The 19,536-nt window shown below is 38.1% G+C and overlaps 2 protein-coding genes across 2 annotated transcripts in view; one reads left to right on the forward strand and one right to left on the reverse strand.

The window, feature by feature from the left end:
• Positions 1 to 41: 41 nt before the first annotated feature.
• On the forward strand, positions 42 to 795 carry LOC133524071 (endothelial differentiation-related factor 1 homolog). The gene has a single exon (XM_061859878.1). It carries the CDS (start codon positions 177 to 179, stop codon positions 618 to 620), a length of 444 nt encoding a protein of 147 aa, XP_061715862.1. The 5' UTR covers positions 42 to 176; the 3' UTR covers positions 621 to 795.
• An 8,100-nt stretch (positions 796 to 8,895) lies between these two features.
• Positions 8,896 to 19,536, reverse strand: part of LOC133524076 (metabotropic glutamate receptor 2-like) — a 302,673-nt gene continuing 292,032 nt past the window's right edge. Inside the window, exons 15-17 of the mRNA XM_061859884.1 lie at positions 10,854 to 11,005; positions 10,191 to 10,302; positions 8,896 to 9,260 (exon numbers count right to left, since the gene is read on the reverse strand). Of these exons, the coding sequence (XP_061715868.1) occupies positions 9,103 to 9,260; positions 10,191 to 10,302; positions 10,854 to 11,005 (422 nt within the window). The 3' untranslated portion in view covers positions 8,896 to 9,102. The remainder of the gene's footprint in view (positions 9,261 to 10,190; positions 10,303 to 10,853; positions 11,006 to 19,536) is intronic.

A 19,536-nucleotide genomic window follows, 5' to 3' on the forward strand; every position in this document is an offset into this window, starting at 1 on the left:
TCTGAACGCACCTGTCTCATTCTCATATGTCATCATTCTAGATCTGACAGCCATCGGTGTCATCACATGTGAAGTTTATTACGTCTTACGATTTCGGCATTTTCGGATTAAAATTAGATCTCAACGTGACAACTGTTTCATCAATTCGTGCATATTGATATCAAAAGCTGGTAAACATGTCTGAGTCTGACTGGGATACGGTTACTATTCTTCGCAAGAAGCCTCTGAAGGCATCTGCATTGAAATCCGAGCAGGCTGTGAATGCCGCACGCCGTCAAGGCCTACCCGTCGACACCCAACAAAAATACGGAGCAGGAACTAATAAGCAACATGGCACTACGAAAAATACGGCGAAACTCGATAGAGAAACGGAAGAGTTAAAACACGAAAAGATTCCATTGGACCTTGGCAAGCTTATCATGCAGGGAAGACAGGCAAAGGGCATGAGCCAGAAAGATTTAGCCACGAAGATCTGCGAGAAACCACAGATTGTAAACGACTACGAAGCCGGTCGCGGGATCCCCAACAACATGGTTCTTGGGAAGATTGAAAGGGCAATTGGAATAAAACTTCGCGGAAAGGAACGCGGCCAGCCGCTGCAGCCTCCTGGAAAGAAATAAGGATTACCTGGGAGGCGAAGACTGTACTCCGATTGTTGGTTGCATAAATTATATTTCTAACTCATATTGCTGTTAGATGTGTTTCTATTTCTATCTTAAAAACATAAAACTTCTATGGCGTAAGTAAGCATTTATTTTTCTTACATAATAAAGATTATTCTGTGATGTGTTGTCATCAGGAAAATCTCTTCACCACCTAGTCTTATTTTTTTATCCCGTAGAATAAAATGACATTACATGTGTTGCTAGTTTTTTACGTCTTATAAATATTTATTTTGGATCTAAAATTAATTTAATATTTATCGGTTATTCACAAACCGAAATAAAAGATCAGCACTATTTGTTTTAAGCTGGTCATATTATTTCTGCGTTTGACATTTGTGGTTGTCATTTTAGTCTACGGAATAAAAGAACAGACTATAGCTTATATATCTTCATGAGTAGAAGGTGGCCAGGACCAACAACTGTCAATGAGTCGATTAAATATGGAATTCATTGAGTTAAAGTTACAAATATTATTCCAATAGGTAGGTCCACACTGAATAAGCTGCCTTGTGAGTTATGCAGCTCAATCCGAGTACACATGTCTCACCCATGAGTGGCCCCAATGCCTTAGTCCAGTTGTGTGTGAGACTGAGCTCCTTTGCACGGTAATTTCCTTGCAGGGCATCTTATTTTGTTTGGGCCTGCTTAATATGGAACAGAACTTGGTATCTTACCCGAAGCTATAAATCAAATATTGCTAATGATAGGCTGCCTATCATTTCAGTTCTTTTGTTGATGAAATTAATTTCTGCACATGCAGGGTAAAGAATAGCCCTAATTTATTTTTATTTTAGTAGAAGTATATGATTAGGTAAAACATACAAATTTCTAGATACTCAATTGCACCTTTTGAGACATGATGTCAAAATATGTCATGGTCAAGAGAAACAAGATGTAGTTTAGTAGTCATTTCTTGCGTTGCTGCCTTAGCCTTGCCATTACCAAAGAGAATTTGAAATAGAGGTGTATTGTCAAAGAAAACTTTGTAGCAATGTAAATTTACTGCCATCTTTCGACATATAATTAAAAACTTTTAGAACACCATTCGACTTTGATCCTTATTCTTTCACTGATATGTGTTAAATTTTTTAAATATCAAAAAGTAGCGCCATCTTACGGGGCACACCTAAAGGTTATGGCGCCATTACTTGAAACGTTGTTGCCATACCTTTGGCCTTTGATCTATTAGATGGCGCCATTTTTTGATATTTAACAAATGGAAGACATATCCGTGATAGAATAAGGATTAAAGTCAAATGGCATTCTAAAAGTTTTAACTGTGTGTCGAAAGATGGCAGTAAATTTACGTCGCTACAAAAATTTTTTTGAAAATACACCTCTATTTCAAATCCTCTTTGCTCTACCTGTTTAGTGCTGACAGTAAGAGCTGAAAGAACAAATCTTAAAATACACCAGAAAATCCTTAGGAAATGTTTAAGATTGTTTTTCTATTATTTGTTATTTCTAGGGGTAGTTATCAAAATATACTTCTAGAAGCTTTCAACAGCCTGCCTATGATGGTTCTTGATGATAGAGCTTGCTGACAGACGGATAGCAATAGCGACGAATACGCTTAGTAATAGGGTTCTATGTACAACTTTCAGGTATGGAACCCTAATCATGATTGCTCGGTAATATGTCCCTGGGGATATTTAAAGTAGGTAGACCTTTAACCTTTGTTATGCTGGAACGGCAGTCCGCGTCAATAGGTAATGAAATCGAACTCTTATTAAAAATTAATTAAAATTCAATACAGTGAGTATTGGATTTAATCAATTTCGTTTGCAATTTTATGATGGTAACGTAAAATTGTAGATTATATAACATTGTCAACAGAGTCAATGAAATTGTAGTTGAATTAATTAATACCTTAAATTACCTAAATGGATTGAATGTTCCGTTTGAAACTTGGTTTATTTATAGAACACTTTGCTGGTCAAACAACTTTGTCAGTTACAAAAAGGCGCTAAATTCCAATCTTCTATGGGATATATCGTAACCCTTCGCGCCTACATTTTCTAAATTTGCCGCTTTTTTCTACTGACGGAAAAGACTTGGCAGACTTATCATTAGGTAAAAGTCGTAACAGACTACCGCACCAGACAGCGGACTTGGTGCGGTCATAATATCTCTTTATCGCTCTAATTTATAGATGCGTCCTTAACGCACGTACGGCGACCACCTTACACATCACACGATCGATACGTGCGTCGCACCGCACCAAAGTCACGGTCCGGTGCGGTCGTCTGTAGATACTATAAAGGCAAAAAGGAAGACTTGTGTAATGGGCTTTACAAACCTCACCGCCATTGCATGCGATTTTTGATATATTGCGGCATTTGATCGATTGATTGTTAAGTGCCAATTACATCCACACTTTCTCATTTCGGATTTCGGGCCCGGAAGTAATAATTTTCCGTTTCACCAAATATCAACACATCGTTTACAATATTTGAAATGTAAAAAAATGGTTGATATGCAAAAATATCAAATATTGAACACTTAGCAATTAGAGACAAAGTATTTTTTACATTTCAAATATTGTTCATGATGTGATGTGATGTGAACGCTTTTCGGGCCCGAAATCGGGAAGTAGCGGTAAAGTATTCTAGTATGCAATTATCGTTGACGTCTGTAGAGCCCTTACGACACAGTATGGTAATAAAACAAACAAGAAAACATCAACGCCCTTTATTTTCTTAAATTATCGTATTTGATATCTTGCATATACAAGTTGAGCTAAAGACAGTAGTAACTAAGTTGATAACAAACAACATAAGGTAATATCTTAAATACGAGTATAGTGCTGTTTAAGAAATGTACAGTTTGAGCAATTTCCATGGGCGAATTAAATTGTTAGGTACAGGAGTTTTTTTTCTACTTGTACCTACGCGAAAACTCTGGAAAATGAATTTAACATCTTGTAAGAGTCAAAAAAGTTAAGCTGTTTTCGAGAACCGATTGAATAATTTATGATATGTAAAATTCACAGTCATTCAGCCGTACGTCTACCGCCCCAGGGCTCCCCCGAGGGCCTATCACGAACCACGTTCGACGTGTTGTCTCCTTACGTACGAATTTACTATCTATTTACGTAGGCAGCACATCCATAGTGGTTCGCTGTAGGCCCTCTGATTCAGGACAGTAACTTTGAATATAGTCACAGCTCTCCCTCGAAGTGCCCCTCGGGCATGACAGATGGCGTTAAAAACCTAGCTGCCGCCGTACATTTCGAAGTTAAGCTAGGTCTAGACGAAGCCAGTAACGCTGGCGTCAGTGTTGGCATTCAGCGCTGGCTTGTCTTGAAAAACTATGTACGAGGCCAATAACAAGCCAGCGCTGGCTGCTAGGGAAACTGGCAGCCAGCACTGGTTTCGTCTAAACCTAGCTTTACACTCTCATTTTAAAACGACATTCAGAAATAACATGGAATTTGACAGTCCATTTTGCCCAGCGCCCTTCGTTTATATAAGGATTTGGCGTCGCGTTTGGTGGATGCCACGGGTGACCAAAGGGTTGATCTGGTCAGAATTTTCCCCAAAGAATCATCATCGCCATTCAACGGGCAAATGTGGCCAGCTTGCTGGGTACACTGCCTGCTGGCGGTGAGTTGGAGAGTGTTTTTTATTTGTAGGGTTTTCAATGTTGCAGATTTGTTGCCTGTTGCAGATTTTACCGCTTGTTTTGTGACGAAGCCTGCGCTGCGGATATAAAATTATGGTCCCTCAAAAAAAATTATTCATTGACGTCATCATGAACATTCAAAGTAAAATACATTTGTCTGGATTTTTTTTATGGTAGAGGAGGCAAACGATTAGACGGATCACCTGATGGTAAGCGATTACCGCCGCCCATGGACACCTGCAACACAAGAGGGGTTGGAAGTGCGTTGCCGGAATTTAAGATGGGAGTACGCTCTTTTCTTGAAGGTCGTATCGGTCCGGAAATACCGCAGGCGACAGTTCATTCCACAGTTTAGCAGTGCGAGGCAGAAAGTACCTGGAAAAACGCACAGTTGAGGACTGCCAACCATCTAAGTGGTGAGGATGGAAATGTTGTCGCGTAGGGCGATGGCGAAAAAAGCGGCAGGGATTAATCCGAACAACTCCTCGGAGCACTCCCCGTTGTACATGCGATAGAAAATGCAGAGCGAGGCCACATCTCTACGCAGCGCCAAGGAGTCAAGCCGATCCGAAATGCACTGGCAGTCGAAAATTCGAGTCGCTCTTCGGTGGATGCGGTCCAGACGGAGAAGCTGGTACTGGGGTGCCCCTGCCCATAGATGAGAACAGTATTCCATGAGCGGGCGCACCTGCGCCTTATAAAGCTGTAGGCGTTGGTATGTAATTTAAACAATAAGCATGTCATTTTAAAATGAGTTCGTAACTTTGATTGTATGGGAGCGGTGTTTTAACGGCGGGTTCGAGTGTGACTCTTAACGGCAATATACAGTCTTGTCTGCATTTGCCATGGATTGATGCCTGCGAGCTGCGGTCTACCTACACACGGACGATAACTGCCTAAGCTATTTTTTATAGGTAGGTACTTATATTTATGGAAAAATATACTTAGCGCCTACTGCCCTGGCTCAGAGCTCAACTCATATACACTGTCGTTTAAATTTGTCTATTATTTATTTGTAATATATACCTACCTAACATAGGTTTTAAATACACTTAATTTTGGTAAACGGTAGCTTAGACGATTATATACAATTATCACTATTTGTCTTTGTGATACAAGTATATTTACAATTGGTTTATGTATTAAACATAGTATTTACAAGATTTTTACATTTAATAAATGTGATATGATATAAAAACTGTACATTTACAATAATATTCGTTAAATATTTGAATGATTTAAATATGGAAGCGTTTCATACACGATAAGAATTACAGTAATATATTTCTTATAGGTATACATATTCTTATTATAAACTATAGGAAGATCCTTTAGGTATTTATTTAATAACTAGCGTCTGTCCGCGACTTCATCTGTGTGGAATGATGATGACGATAAAAACTATTCTTATATTCTTCCACGGGCTTAAAACTATCTCCATAGAGTCAGACCAAGACAAGTCTGCAACGATTTTAATAGCACACGCAGTGCAAGTGCTATTTTAAATATCAAACTTCTATGATGAATTAATAACACGTGCCCTGCGTGTGTTATCAAAATCGTTGCAGACTATCGTGGTCTAACTCTACCAAACTTCATCTAAAATTGGTTCAGCTGTTTAAGAGTGAAGAGTTTACAAACAGACAGAGTTACTTTCATATTAATAATATTAATATTATAGTAAGGATAAGTAATTTACTTGAATTTGAAGAATTCGAAGTTTAATTACGAAGTTTTAAGGTGGTAGATAGATTTATGCTGGTCAATATTTAAATAGATGTCAAATTAGATAAAAACTGTAACACTTTGGAGCGTCAGCATAGTCAATCTAAAATAAAATTTAAAATATATGTATTCGCAACTTATCATTTAGCGATTAAGAGGAAAGTGGACGACCGCTTCTCAATAGACTTGCTCGTCGGCCCGAGAACTAGGTTGAGGTCTCGTCGCAAAGTAACCGAGCACTCGGCCGAGGCCACTCTCCCGCACCTGTACTCAGCACGTGTCAGTGTTGGCCGAAATGTTAATGCAATTGACCAAGAGCCATTATAAATTGAACCGCAAACTGTAACAGTCCGTTACGGTTTACGGTTCAATTTATAATGGTTAATGATGAATTATAATTAACGTTCGGCCAACACTGGTACGTGTGACCAAGGTACTAAATGTACCAATTTTTACACAATTTTATGTAGATGAGCCACAGCTATATGAAAGGGTTAATTGATTTGTACCCGATTTCTGAATTATTACTTATATATAGGTTGGACTTTTAATATTAAAAACTGTTAATAAAGACCCCGTATCTCATCATTATAATTCTAGGTAGATAATTTAAAAAGCGGCCAAGTGCGAGTCCGACTCGCCCATGAAGGGTTCCGTACCATTTATGACGTATTAAAAAAACTACTTACTAGATCTGGTTCAAACCAATTTTCGTTGGAAGTTTGCATGGTAATGTATATCATATATTTTTTTAGATTTTTCATTCCGTTATTTTAGAAGTTACAGGGGGGGGGACACACTTTTTTTCACTTTGGAAGTGTCTCTCGCGCAAACTATTCAGTTTAGAAAAAAATGATATTAGAAACCTAAATATCATTTTTGAAGACCTATCCTTAGATACCCCACACGTATGGGTTTGATGAAAAAAATTTTTTTTAAAATTTTTATGACGTATTAAAAAAAACTACTTACTAGATCTCGTGCGAACCAATTTTCGGTGGAATTTTGCATGGCAATGTATATCATATATTTTTTTAAGATTTTTTATTCTGTTATTTTAGAAGTTACAGGGGGGGGGGGACACACATTTTACCGCTTTGGAAGTGTCTCTCGCGCAAACTATTCAGTTTAGAAAAAAATGATATTAGAAACCTCAATATCATTTTTAAAGACCTATCCATAGATACCCCACACGTATGGGTTTGATGAAAAAAAAAATTTTGAGTTTCAGTTGTAAGTATGGGGAACCCCCAAAATTTATTGTTTTTTTTTTCTATTTTTGTGTAAACATCATAATGCGGTTCATAGAATACATCTACTTACCAAGTTTGAACAGTATAGCTTTTATAGTTTCGGAAAAAAGTGGCTGTGACAGAATCGGACAGACAGACGGACATGACGAATCTATAAGGGTTCCGTTTTTTGCCATTTGGCTACGGAACCCTAAAAAGGTCTCAGCGTATAAATAAAGTAAGCGTCGGGAAAACCCGAACAGAAATATAATTATGATCATTGTCAAGAGGGCGCTGTTATTCCCAATGTATAGGGTGACAGTTCAGTTTAGTATGAAAAAAAATTGTTCCAATTTAATTCCGCAATATGGCGCGTGATAATATATTACTGGTCAGTGGTCAGGCTTTACTTATGTACTTAGCCAATTTGGACAGTTTTGAAATTTCTCTGATAGGTACTTGTAGAAGTTTTATATCCGAACGTGTTTAATGTAAGAATTGTAAGATACTACAATCGGTTCCATCATTCAACATAAGTGGCAGAAGTTTTTTCAAAAAACTGATGCAGATCCTTGATTAAGAGCACTTTTTTTTACAACATAAAGCACAAAGGTACGTTTAAGGATTTTAAGCTTTTTTACTTGTTTCAATCTTTATTTCCAACTAGTACGGTGTTTTAATTTATTTGTGTGGACATCTTTTATTCGCTTTCTGTGTTGTATCTATAAGTTTAGTATTTTTCTTGTATTGCTGTTGATGCCCCAAAAATGTAATAAACGAAATATGAATTGCATTCCGCCGATTAAATTACCCAGTTTTTCAGGAAAAAGTTATATCAGTTTTTGTTATTTTGGGTAAAAAAAAAAAAAATTCGCTATATTTACACAATACGTTCCGATTGACTCTACAACAAACATTATAGGTAAGGAGATAGGTGTATAGTATACCAACTGGAGGAAGGTTGCCAAGGAATGCGACAGCTGGAGGAGGCCAAGACCCACAAAGGGTTGTAGCGCCATCGGAAGTAAGATAGATAGGTGGTTGAAATTAATAATTAGGTATAGGTACCTACATATAAGATGGAATGGTCCAAAGTTCATTAAAAAGTTACCTAATAAAAATATATGCATCGCTCTTTAGCGATAAGACCGCCTGTTATCTGCCTCTATCACAAATCAATTGTTTTTCTTTAAGCTGTATCTTTTACTGAGTTGTGCCAATAAAGAGTATTCTATCTATATATATGTACGTTTTTATAACCATGACAGTCATAGGTCCTGGTCCATGTGGTCAGTAGGGAATTAAATTTTTTTCTTCATTTCAATCATGATTCCCGTAATGTCAGCTAATATAGATAAAGCATCTATCAAAAAAAATATATAAAAGCTCGGTCAAGTAATAGGGATTGACTAGAAAATCACAGTGAAACTCCCAAAACTGACGCTTCACTCAAAAATAAGCCATTATTAAAATCTGAGATAACTTTGTTAATTATGTCCAATGTGATTGTTGTCAGATCTAACTTTCTCTTAAAGAATATGTATATTTTATAACTTAGGCCCGGGACCCGTGATGGAACGGGGCCTGCGTAAGCTTAATAAGCCGCTGGTTTGAAATGTTTGAATCCTGCCTCCGGCCCTGGAGGACATGGTCACGTTTTCTTTAATATATGACATCTATTTTAGTTAATCTAACGTATAATTTAGCTGAAATAGATTGTAAGGTGTAAAGAAAACAACAATTTATACAACAACTGGTTGCCGTGTCCTGCCCTTGCAAGAACACGATCTCCTTTTAAAAACATCGTTATTATTTACTCTAGGGTACTCGTTCAGTGATTTCGTGGAATCTCGTTGCTATAACGCCTCTGGCTTGTTATTGATTATCTTGACGTTGCTAATTTTATCTTCTTTCTCTTTCTGGTCTTTGTCGACTAGTTGGCACGATTGACCGTTGGCGAGCTTGGTAAAGTCTGCTGGTTCCGTCTGGGTTTCTTTGTCGGCACATATTGCTCCTGCAATGTGAAAAATAAAGACTTTTTACCTCACTGTCTTAAAATCGCTTAATTTTTTTATATTAGTGCAATAAAAATTCTGGTATCTCTAGAGAGCCTAAGTAATTAACATCACTTCATTACTTATTTTTCCTCGGCCATTGCTAAAAAAACACTGGATTGTACCGATTTTAAATGGTACATAGATGTATATGATATTCGGAGCATTTTATCGCCAAGTTAAATTAATTTGACTAATTATTTATTGATGGGGGAGAGCGGGGGAGAACTTCATATATCCGTAACCCTTGGTGTTACACATGTAATATAATATGTGGTAATTGTATCTGACCATTTGCAATAGAGTTAGATCGTCCTATAGCTATAGAACGTTTCCGAACATATCCACCTGTAGGTGTTGACCAATATTAGATCACGGCCTTTTGCCTTAAGCCAGCAAGTATTAAGTGTTCCTTCAACTGGAGTTTCATTAAAAACACATAGTTGACATAGTACATGGCGCAGCCGGTAGGATTTTTGACAATGGAAGGATTAAACACTCATCGCTTCCTATGACGTGTAGATTTTTTTTTTATACCACGACGGTGGAAAACAAGCATACGGTCCGCCTGATGGTAAGCAGTCACCGTAGCTTATGGACGCCTGCAACTCCAGAGGTGTTTCATGCGCGTTGCCGACCCTTTAAAAATCTGTACACTCCTTTTTTGAAGAACCTCATACTGTAGATCCTCGGGAAATCCTTGGCAGGTAGCTCATTCTATGGTGGGTAACAATAAACCCGACCAAATTACGTAAGTTATTTTTGTTATGTTTATGTTAAAACCTGTTTTCAATGTTGTCACATTGCCTATGTTCTGTCCCTCACGGGCGCACGCTATGTCCTTCAAACTATTCTAATTCGTTATTTCTGAAAACAGAGGTTCCACTTACGCTTGCTCGCAGAGCGGGGCACGGGGTGCGCGGATACCGGTTTCCTGCTGTAACGCACCGGCATGATGCTTTGGCGCACGTTGCGCTCGGGCCGGATCAGGATTATGTACAACTAAACACACAATATCAAGTGAGTCATTGAATCTTCGCAAGTGTTATGCGTTAGTTTGCTGGTCAAGCCTATACTTTATTTACAACGACAAAACGACTGAGAATTAGCTCGAGAAAAAAGTTTAGAGCTAAAAAACCCTTCTGGTAAAGTTTTTATGCTATTTTTATTAATGGATCCTTACACGATCCGGGTGCCTCCAGCGAAGGTCAGAGTGAGAGTTGCAGGTAAGCAAACGGGTGGTAAAATCGATCAAGGATGTGCAATTTTATGGAGCTCTGGGTTTGGTGTACCTAGTATTACGCCTAATCCTGAATTAAGTTCGAATATTGCGGGCTAATTCATTTCAGGCAAGAGTAGTAGGACCACAGTAGGACATATTAGGACTTAGATTATTATTATTAAAAATTATTCAATATAAACAATAGTAGTGTGGTTATGTGGAAATGTGGATTTTAGACGGTATCTATGCTACAAAGAATGAAAAAAATCTCTTAGCAAGTTTGATAAGCAAATTGAAGGTACGAGTATACCGTAATATGCGGTAGCCGTACCTTAGGTGAAAACAGGCAGACTAGGGTGACGCTGGCACTAAGCGATATGGTGACAGCCATGCTGGTGACTCGCAGGGGCACGTGGCTCGCGGTGCCGAAGTAGAGGGGCACGAAAGCCAGCCAGATCACGCATGTGGTGTACATGGTAAACCCTGGAACAAAATGGTTTTTAATTTTTATCAAACAGATATGTCTACGAGTGATTATTGGAACTTGGAACTCCGGTGCCGTTGAGATTGAACATTCTTACGGCAAGTGTTGCCATGCGCCTCCCTGACGCGTGTGATCAAAAAGGAAGGAATGGAAAGATTCGCACCCCTCTGGTAAGCTTCGGTAGCTCAGTTGGTTATGAGCGATCGGACCGGTGTTCTGAAAGGTCAAAAGTTCGAGCATTGCCCGAAGCGGTAAATGTTTTGATTTTTCCTTGACCTAATTAAAACATGTTTTTTTTGCATGTAAGTACGTACCTACTCCAATAGAATAGAATATAATAATTTTTATTCGTAAACACAAGACACATTACATAATATAACAAAAACAAAGAAAGCATAAAGTGCCACGAAATGGCCTCATCTCAGCATATTGCTGGTGGCTTCCAGCGCTGATCTTCCGATGAGACCATCAAGTGAGAAAAATCACGAAAGGTAACAGACATGACATAAAGACTGAACAAATTGAAAAATAGATAAAAGATAACGACTAAATTAAGTAAAGATTATTTATATATCAAGCATCCTACACATAACACTGTATCGGTCCGGTCCAACCATACCTTGGCTGAACATTACAGCTGCATACGCAACAAGCGCCTGCGGTAGCTACACGAACTAAAAGGCAATGAGAAAAAAGCGCGGGAAACGTGAAACGCGGCGGTCCAGTTTTAGGTTTCTTGTAAATTTAATTTCCATTTTAATATTATAGATCAGGGAATCAGTAATTTGTATATTGTTGTATTTGTATATATAATTAGTGTAATTTCGTCGTAGTTGGTAAGTTTTTTCGTATATATGTAATGGGGGATGACGATCCTCCCGACCCTGGAGGTGATAACCTCCAGGTCGGAAGTAATGTTATTATCGATTCAGCAATGGACACGGACTCTTCTGTGGGGAGCAGAAGTGAATTGAAAAGAAATAAGAGTCACAAAAGATGCAAAACATGTAATAAAAAAAGAAGGAAAAATAATGGCGGGGACTATTCGTGCGATTGTCAGAACATCATACAAGAAACCCAAGCTCCTTCAAACTCTAACATTCAGGTTACCAAAAACTCTTCGGATAACTTAAATACAAAAAATGACTCTTCTAATACCAAGGTTGGCAGGAATTTATTTTCATCTTCCGATGTTGCTCCCTTCACGGTGCACGTACAAATGAAACAAACAGATGCAAAATCATCTCTGCACCCGGTGTCCTTTGGGAAATTTTTACTAAAAAAAGGCTTCAGAAACATTATAAATGGAAGTGTTAAGCGCATTGGTAGGACACGTATAGCGATGTCGTTTTCAAATTACGTTGACGCAAACTTATTTGTTACTGATACGTGTCTTGAATCAGAAAATCTTACCGCATACATTCCGTCGTTTTCTGTGACCCGTATGGGCTTGGTTCGAGGTATTCCAGCACAGTGGTCGGAGGAGGAAATAGTTTCCAACATTTCCGTGCCCATGGGGTGTCAAGTATTACCGAAACGAGTCTTTTCATGCTACAACTCTCTTGCCGTTGAATTGTACATTTTTCCTACCATTCAATGCTTTTTATGCTGTAAATTTGGACATACCAAAAATAACTGTCGTTCGAAGCCTAAATGTTTCAAGTGCGGGGAAATGCATCCTGGAAATACCTGTGCAGTGGAGGAGGAGGATGCCATTTGCTGTTTATGCAATGGCTTTCACTTTGCCACAAACAGGTCATGCCCAGAACATGTAAGGCAAAAAGAAATTAAAGTCAGTATGGCAAATAACTGCATCTCCTATGGAGAAGCCGTTAAACTGCACCCAGCTATATCGAAATCGTTTGCTGATATGGTTAAGTCACAACCACATATACAATCAAATTTACCACATAATAGTGCTCAAAATTCAGTTACAAACCCTAGTTCGAATATGCGCCCTCCTAGCCATAGCAGCAGAAAAACTATTTTGTTGAAACCTCGTCCTTCTGTTAAAAAGACTACCCATGGCTATGATGTGGCTGCACATCGGGCCATAATAAGTGAATACTCCATCCCTTCTCCTGCAAACGGTTGTGCTCTACGTCAGGAAACAGAAAAGGAAGAACGACTAGTAATCGCTGAGTCTATTGAGGCCTTAAGAACTCTTTTGTCCAAGCCAAACCTTACTTTACCGTCCCACGTTGCCCCTATGATTGACTCTCTTACATTTGCAATTAAAAACAATGGACAATATAATACAATGGAATTGCAGAAGCATAATCAATAAAAAACATGATTTCATTCATTTACTAAATAAATTTAAACCTTGTGTTTTTGCCCTATCTGAGACATGGCTCAAGCCTGGAGCTCTTCTAAGAGCTACTGGCTATTCATGCCTCAGAGAGGACCGTCCTGACGGGTGGGGTGGAGTAGCTTTACTCGTCAGGAATTCTGAATCATTTTCATCTCTTCATCTCCCATCTCATAGTGATGATTTTTCAATTATTGCTGCCATTGTAAATAACATCTGCATCCTCTCTGTATATATTCCTCATCAATCATCTTCTATTTTTAATGAATTAGAACAAATAATTTCCTCTCTACCTAGGCCCTTGTTGATTCTAGGAGATTTCAATTCACACCATCAGTTTTGGGGCAGTTCAGTATCCAACTATAAAAATCTTAGATGATCACAATCTTTGTGTCCTAAATACTGGCTCTCCAACTCGCCGTACAGCGCCTACAGAATCACCCAGCGCTGTTGATCTATCCATTTGCTCTGCTGAACTGGCATCTTCTTTCACCTGGCAAACTCTAGATTCTACATTTGGTAGTGATCATTTTCCAATTATAGTCTCATTTCCTTCATCTACACGACCATCTCCGAAACCTAGCCCTAGGCTTAAATACAATCTATGTAATGCTGACTGGAAAAACTTTAAATGCTGTGTAGAGAAGAAATTATTGTTTTTGCCTAGTTTAGATGATACTGACGTAGTTGGTTGCTCGGTTGCTTTGGCCCGGGTGATTACAGAAGCAGCTGATGATGTATTTCCTGTAAAAAATACTGTAATTAATAAAATCCCCTCTCCTCCTTGGTGGGATCAGGATTGTTCCCAAGCCATTAAACAACGAAAGGAGGCTGAAAAACTTTATCGTCATTTTATGACTACTGAAAACTTTGAGTCTTACATGCAGGTCGCACGTGATACTAAAAAATTGTTACGTAGGAAGAAATATGAAGGTTGGAGACGATTCTGTGCGTCTCTCAATCCTAATGTAAAACCTTCCATAGTTTGGAACAACATCAAAAGGTTCAGACATGCATTCAATGAACCCTCAAGGCGTACACTGCCTCCTAATCTTGCACAACAATTTATAGACAGACTAGCACCTTCATCTGTTCCTGAAGAGTTTGTGTTCCAACCTGCAACCTTTTTATATGATCCTTCCTTAGACTCCACTTTTAATTGCCCTTTTAAAATGGAGGAACTAAAAGGTGTTTTAAGCAATTTAAAAGATAGTGCTCCTGGTGAAGATGGTGTGCCTTACTCATTTTTAGTAAATGCCAGTGATGGCATACTTACTTATTATCTGAGCATAATAAATTCGGTTATCCAGTCCGGTATAGTCCCAGATTCATGGAGATCCCAGATAGTTATTCCTATTTTAAAACCCAATAAACCAGCATCAGATGTTTCTTCCTATCGCCCTATTGCCCTTTCCTCAGTATTTGCAAAAGTAGCTGAACACTTAATTAAAAACAGGCTAGAATTTTTTGTTGAAAAGAACCATTTATTATCTCATAGTCAGTTTGGATTCCGAAAAGGTAGATCTACTTATGATAGTTTGTCAATATTAATTGCAGATATACGACTGGCATTTTCTAAAAATGAGTCAGTAGTAGCTGCTTTTCTGGATATAAGTGCTGCTTATGATAATGTATTAGTTTCAGTGTTACAGGAAAAGCTTTTCAAGTTAGGCATTCCACAAATGTTAAGTCATTTTGTAATAAACCTTTTATCTGAACGGTCCATCAGTCTTATAAATGACAACAATAGAATTTCTCGTTTAGTGTGGAGAGGTCTACCACAGGGGTCTGTATTAAGTCCATTATTATACAATATCTATACATCTGATTTAGAGTCATCTCTAAATGGTACTGTTAGGGTCTTACAGTATGCCGATGATTTATTACTTTATTCATCAAATCTTTCTCCTGAACAGGCTAGTAGATCAGTCACTTGTTCCTTATGTTTCTTGAGGTCATGGTTAGATTCTAATGGTTTAGAACTTTCTGTTCCTAAAAGTGTTGTAGTTTTATTTACTAGAAAACTATTTCCTCCTCCAATCAATGTGCAATTTGATAACTACTCCATTTCAGTAAAAGATAAAACTAAATTCCTTGGTGTCATTTTAGATAGTAAATTAACAGGCCTCCCACATTGTGAGTACATAGTTTCTAAATGTGAAAAAAATATTAATATCCTTAGGTGTGTTTCTGGAGTTTGGTGGGGTTCCCATCCTTTTTGTATGAAACTAATGTACAATGCCTTAATAAGAAGCATTTTAGATTATGGGACATTTTTGTTAGAGCCTGGATATGTCGTTGGCTTCCAAAAACTAGATCATATTCAATCTAAAGCCTTGAGAATAATTTGTGGTGCCATGAAATCAAGCCCTATCAATGCTATGCAAGTTGAGTGTTGTGAGCCTCCGCTCCATTTACGACGCCAATATCTTTGTGATAGATTTATTTTCCGTTGCTCCCAATTCTCTAATCACCAACTCTGGATTATCTTGTCTAACCTTCTACTTCAAATAAGTACATCCAACTATTGGAAACACAAGAGCCCTCCTTGCTTAATCAAAAGTTTTCAAAAACTTAAATCTATTTCAGCTCCCACTGTTAGCTCTTCATCACTTCCCATTTTTCAGCATGAATATGAGTCTCTTATACTAGTTCCACCAGTTCTCCTGGATATAGGTATATCAAAGAATGATATAGATCAAAATCAACAATTTCTGAGTTTTATTGATACTGATTATCAGGGTGCTAACCATATGTATACAGATGCTTCTAAGATGTCCATCAATGGTTGTGTCGGTATTGGTGTGCTTCACATTCAATCTAATATTTACCAAAAGATAAAATTGCCTCCAGAATCCTCTGTGTATAGTGGTGAGTGCTTTGGAATCCTTAAAGCATTAGAGTTTATCATCATAATGCATCTTAAAAAAACAGTCATTTTTTCAGACTCTTTAAGTTCTCTTCAATCAATATCTAAATTTCCTTTCAAATCTAAATCTAATAACCCAATTATTTATCAAATCCGTAGTCTACTGCAAAAATGTCATCTTAAAGGTTACTCGGTTTCCATTGCCTGGATCCCTGGACACAGAGGGATTAAAGGTAATGAAAGGGTGGATGACTTAGCTCGTGATGCCATTAGTTCTGGAGACATGTTTCCATTTAAGAATGTTGCTGAAGACCTGTTGGCACTGCCTAAAATATACCTAAGAAAGGAATGGACAAAATTATGGGCATCTGGTGCGGGTGCCGCTGCGTTACATTATCGGAGCATACAAAGATCAATTCCTGCCAAACCTTGGTTTGCTAAAATCTCTTTGCCAAAGCCTGCAACCAGTATGTTAATTCGAATGAGATTGGGTCACGTATGTACACCGGAACACCTGAAACTACAAAATCGCGTGGCCAGTTCCGCATGTATTTGTGGAGCTGATCCCGCTGATCTTAATCATATATTCTTTTCAGGTAATTGTAACCTGTATGACCGTTCTATATTATTAAGACAGCTGTCTGATTTAAAAGTTCCGTTTCCCACATCTATTAGAACACTCCTGTATATTAATAATTCTTCTCCATATATATTTAAATCATTGTATTCATTCCTCTCACGTCATAATATAAAATTATAATATATTACCATTCCCTGATCCTTATCCAAATTCCGACATATCCTTTATAATGTAATCCTTTAATTCCGTTTCCCCGTTTTACTCGTTTGGCTGAATGCGCCAGGAGCGCGATGCCATTAAAAAAAAAAAAAAAAAAAAAAAAAAGGCAATGACAGACCAGACCAATATCGAGCGTCCATTAGATCAATTTTACAAGATTTGTATATTATCAAAACAGCATCAGAGGAAGACGAATACTAACATATTAATACTCAAACAAGTATGGCATAACAGGAATGGTGAACTATTCCTATCCAGAAGGAACAGAAAGTTGTGGTAAGCGTAAGTAAAATTACAAACTACAATACGCACAGATAAAACAAAAATAGTTTCAGACCGCAACAACAACATTCGCGTAAAATTCTTTACATTAAGAAATTATAAGTTACAGCCGCTCTAACCAATTGAGCTATCCCGAAACCAGTAATAATAATCTTTATATCACTTCCCTTCCTTTATTCTACGTGTCTCCCCCTAGCATTGTGTCGGCTTTTTGTCGTGGCTCATAGTAATCATAGGAGCCTGGGATGTGCTAGGCAACCGCTTCATTACGTTGATACCGATAATGTCTCATTGTGATTTGGGATGTTGGTGCTGATAAAATGTGTGCTCCTACGGAAGAGTAGGTAGGTAGTTAAACTGTATCATTCGTAGTAGTCACTACTCTGCCTACCGTGCTTACCAGGTGCGCTTCTCGCTCTATGAGTAATCACAATTATATGTGTGCGAGTGAACAGCATACATCTGCATGATATTGGATTGATATTGTATTGGTGTTGAATATTTATCGCAGAATGCGGGCCCAATTAGAACGGTCGCCCGGCGAGTTGAATAGCTTTGTTCATCATGGCTTTTGCTTCGACTACATATTTTATTGTCTATGTCCTCATTATGATGTAGTATTATGTTGTGCTTACATAATATTTCACAACTTAAGGTTATTAAAAATTATCACTTCACTAAGTACCTTTTAAAAAGTTAAACGTTCAATTTTTTTTTTACATTATGAGAATTTACCTACCTAAATAATTTTGGTAGGTAAATGCTTATCAGTCTAGTCTCTGTCTATAGATTCTAAAGCATAATGAAGTCGATACGGCGACGAGAACCCAGTCATGCCCATTGTTCGATAGCATTGTGTGGGACAATGCGATGTTGACACGGGGTGGGTCGCGGCACTGATGTGATTGAGACAATGCGAGGTGTTGACATGCGGGTCGAGGGACGGATCTGATTGAGTTGGGAGTAATTAACACTTGAGGAGCCGAGGATTCTGGTTTGGACTTGTCATATTATCAGGTCTTAATATTTGATTTAACACATTCACTGCCGGGAACCCACCTGGTGGGCGCTCGTGAACTTTGTTCAGACGCCGGACAACCCGCTGGGCGGGTTGTTTTATACGCAGCTATAGACCACCGGTTTCTGGGGTAGTGCGCTGTTTTTTGTCGTCTGGCAGTGAATGTGTTAAAATCTATGTCTAGGTGTAGGTACGGTTAGGTGGCCTGAGCACCTATCGCGAAAAACGAAAATCACTATTTCTTTATCTGCCTCTCTATCGCCCGAATGTGTAAGGGAGATAGAGAGAGATATCGCAGAAGCACAGGGACGAAATTTAGGGCCTCTGATGAGAAGAGCTTCTACGTACATATGATTATATATTGGCTGCTACTTGAAGTATGAAATTAAAAGTGACTTCTTTACTGGGACGGGGCGAGTCTCAAAATAAAGAAACCTTTACAGGATCAATATCATATTACATCTATGTCTCCTAGTGTGGCTTATTCATATTTTTTTCTTGAGCTTCTCGTAATGGATATTTAATGACAATACAACCGTATGAAGAGAGATCTACAGAATTTACATATTCATTTTAAAATGCGCTTACTTTACCTATACCTACAGTATTTCAGATGTGCTGAGCATTTTTCCAAACAAAGATAAATACGATTTATATTATATATTTACATATGCCTAACATAGCAACTCTTTTTATTGGAATTTTCAAATATATCAATCGTCAAATCATGGCACATTTCTTGGCCTTACATTATTTTTTTCACTAAGTAACTATTGCTGGGATCAACTTCTTTATTGCTTAGGCCCTAAGCCTTAGGGCGACTTGCATCATCCCACTAACCCGGGGTTCAACGGTTAAACTGTTAACCCAGTGTCAAATTGTACTGGTAACCATGTTAACTCCAAGTTTAACCGGTTTACGCCGGGTTAGTGATTGGTGCATGTGGCCCTTAGACTACGTAAACCAAATTACAACGTCACCTGTCAGACCGGGTAGTTAAGAGCGCTTAACAAACTAAAAATTAACTCGGCTAAGCTAGAGTCGGTAGCAATAGCAAACAAGAAAGAATTTCAAGTTTAAGGCAGAATAGGTTCAGAAAAGAGTGCAAAAGAGTAAGATGGGGCTTGGAAATTTTTACTTTATATCATATGAACTCTAAAGCAGAGACGCTTTCCATATAGATTTTCGTACACTGACCCACCTATTAACATCTCTATTGCACTCGCATAATTATATTGCTGTCCCGCAAAC

This window comes from Cydia pomonella, chromosome 13 (genome assembly GCF_033807575.1).
Source record: "Cydia pomonella isolate Wapato2018A chromosome 13, ilCydPomo1, whole genome shotgun sequence".
NCBI classification, from domain to species: domain Eukaryota; kingdom Metazoa; phylum Arthropoda; class Insecta; order Lepidoptera; family Tortricidae; genus Cydia; species Cydia pomonella.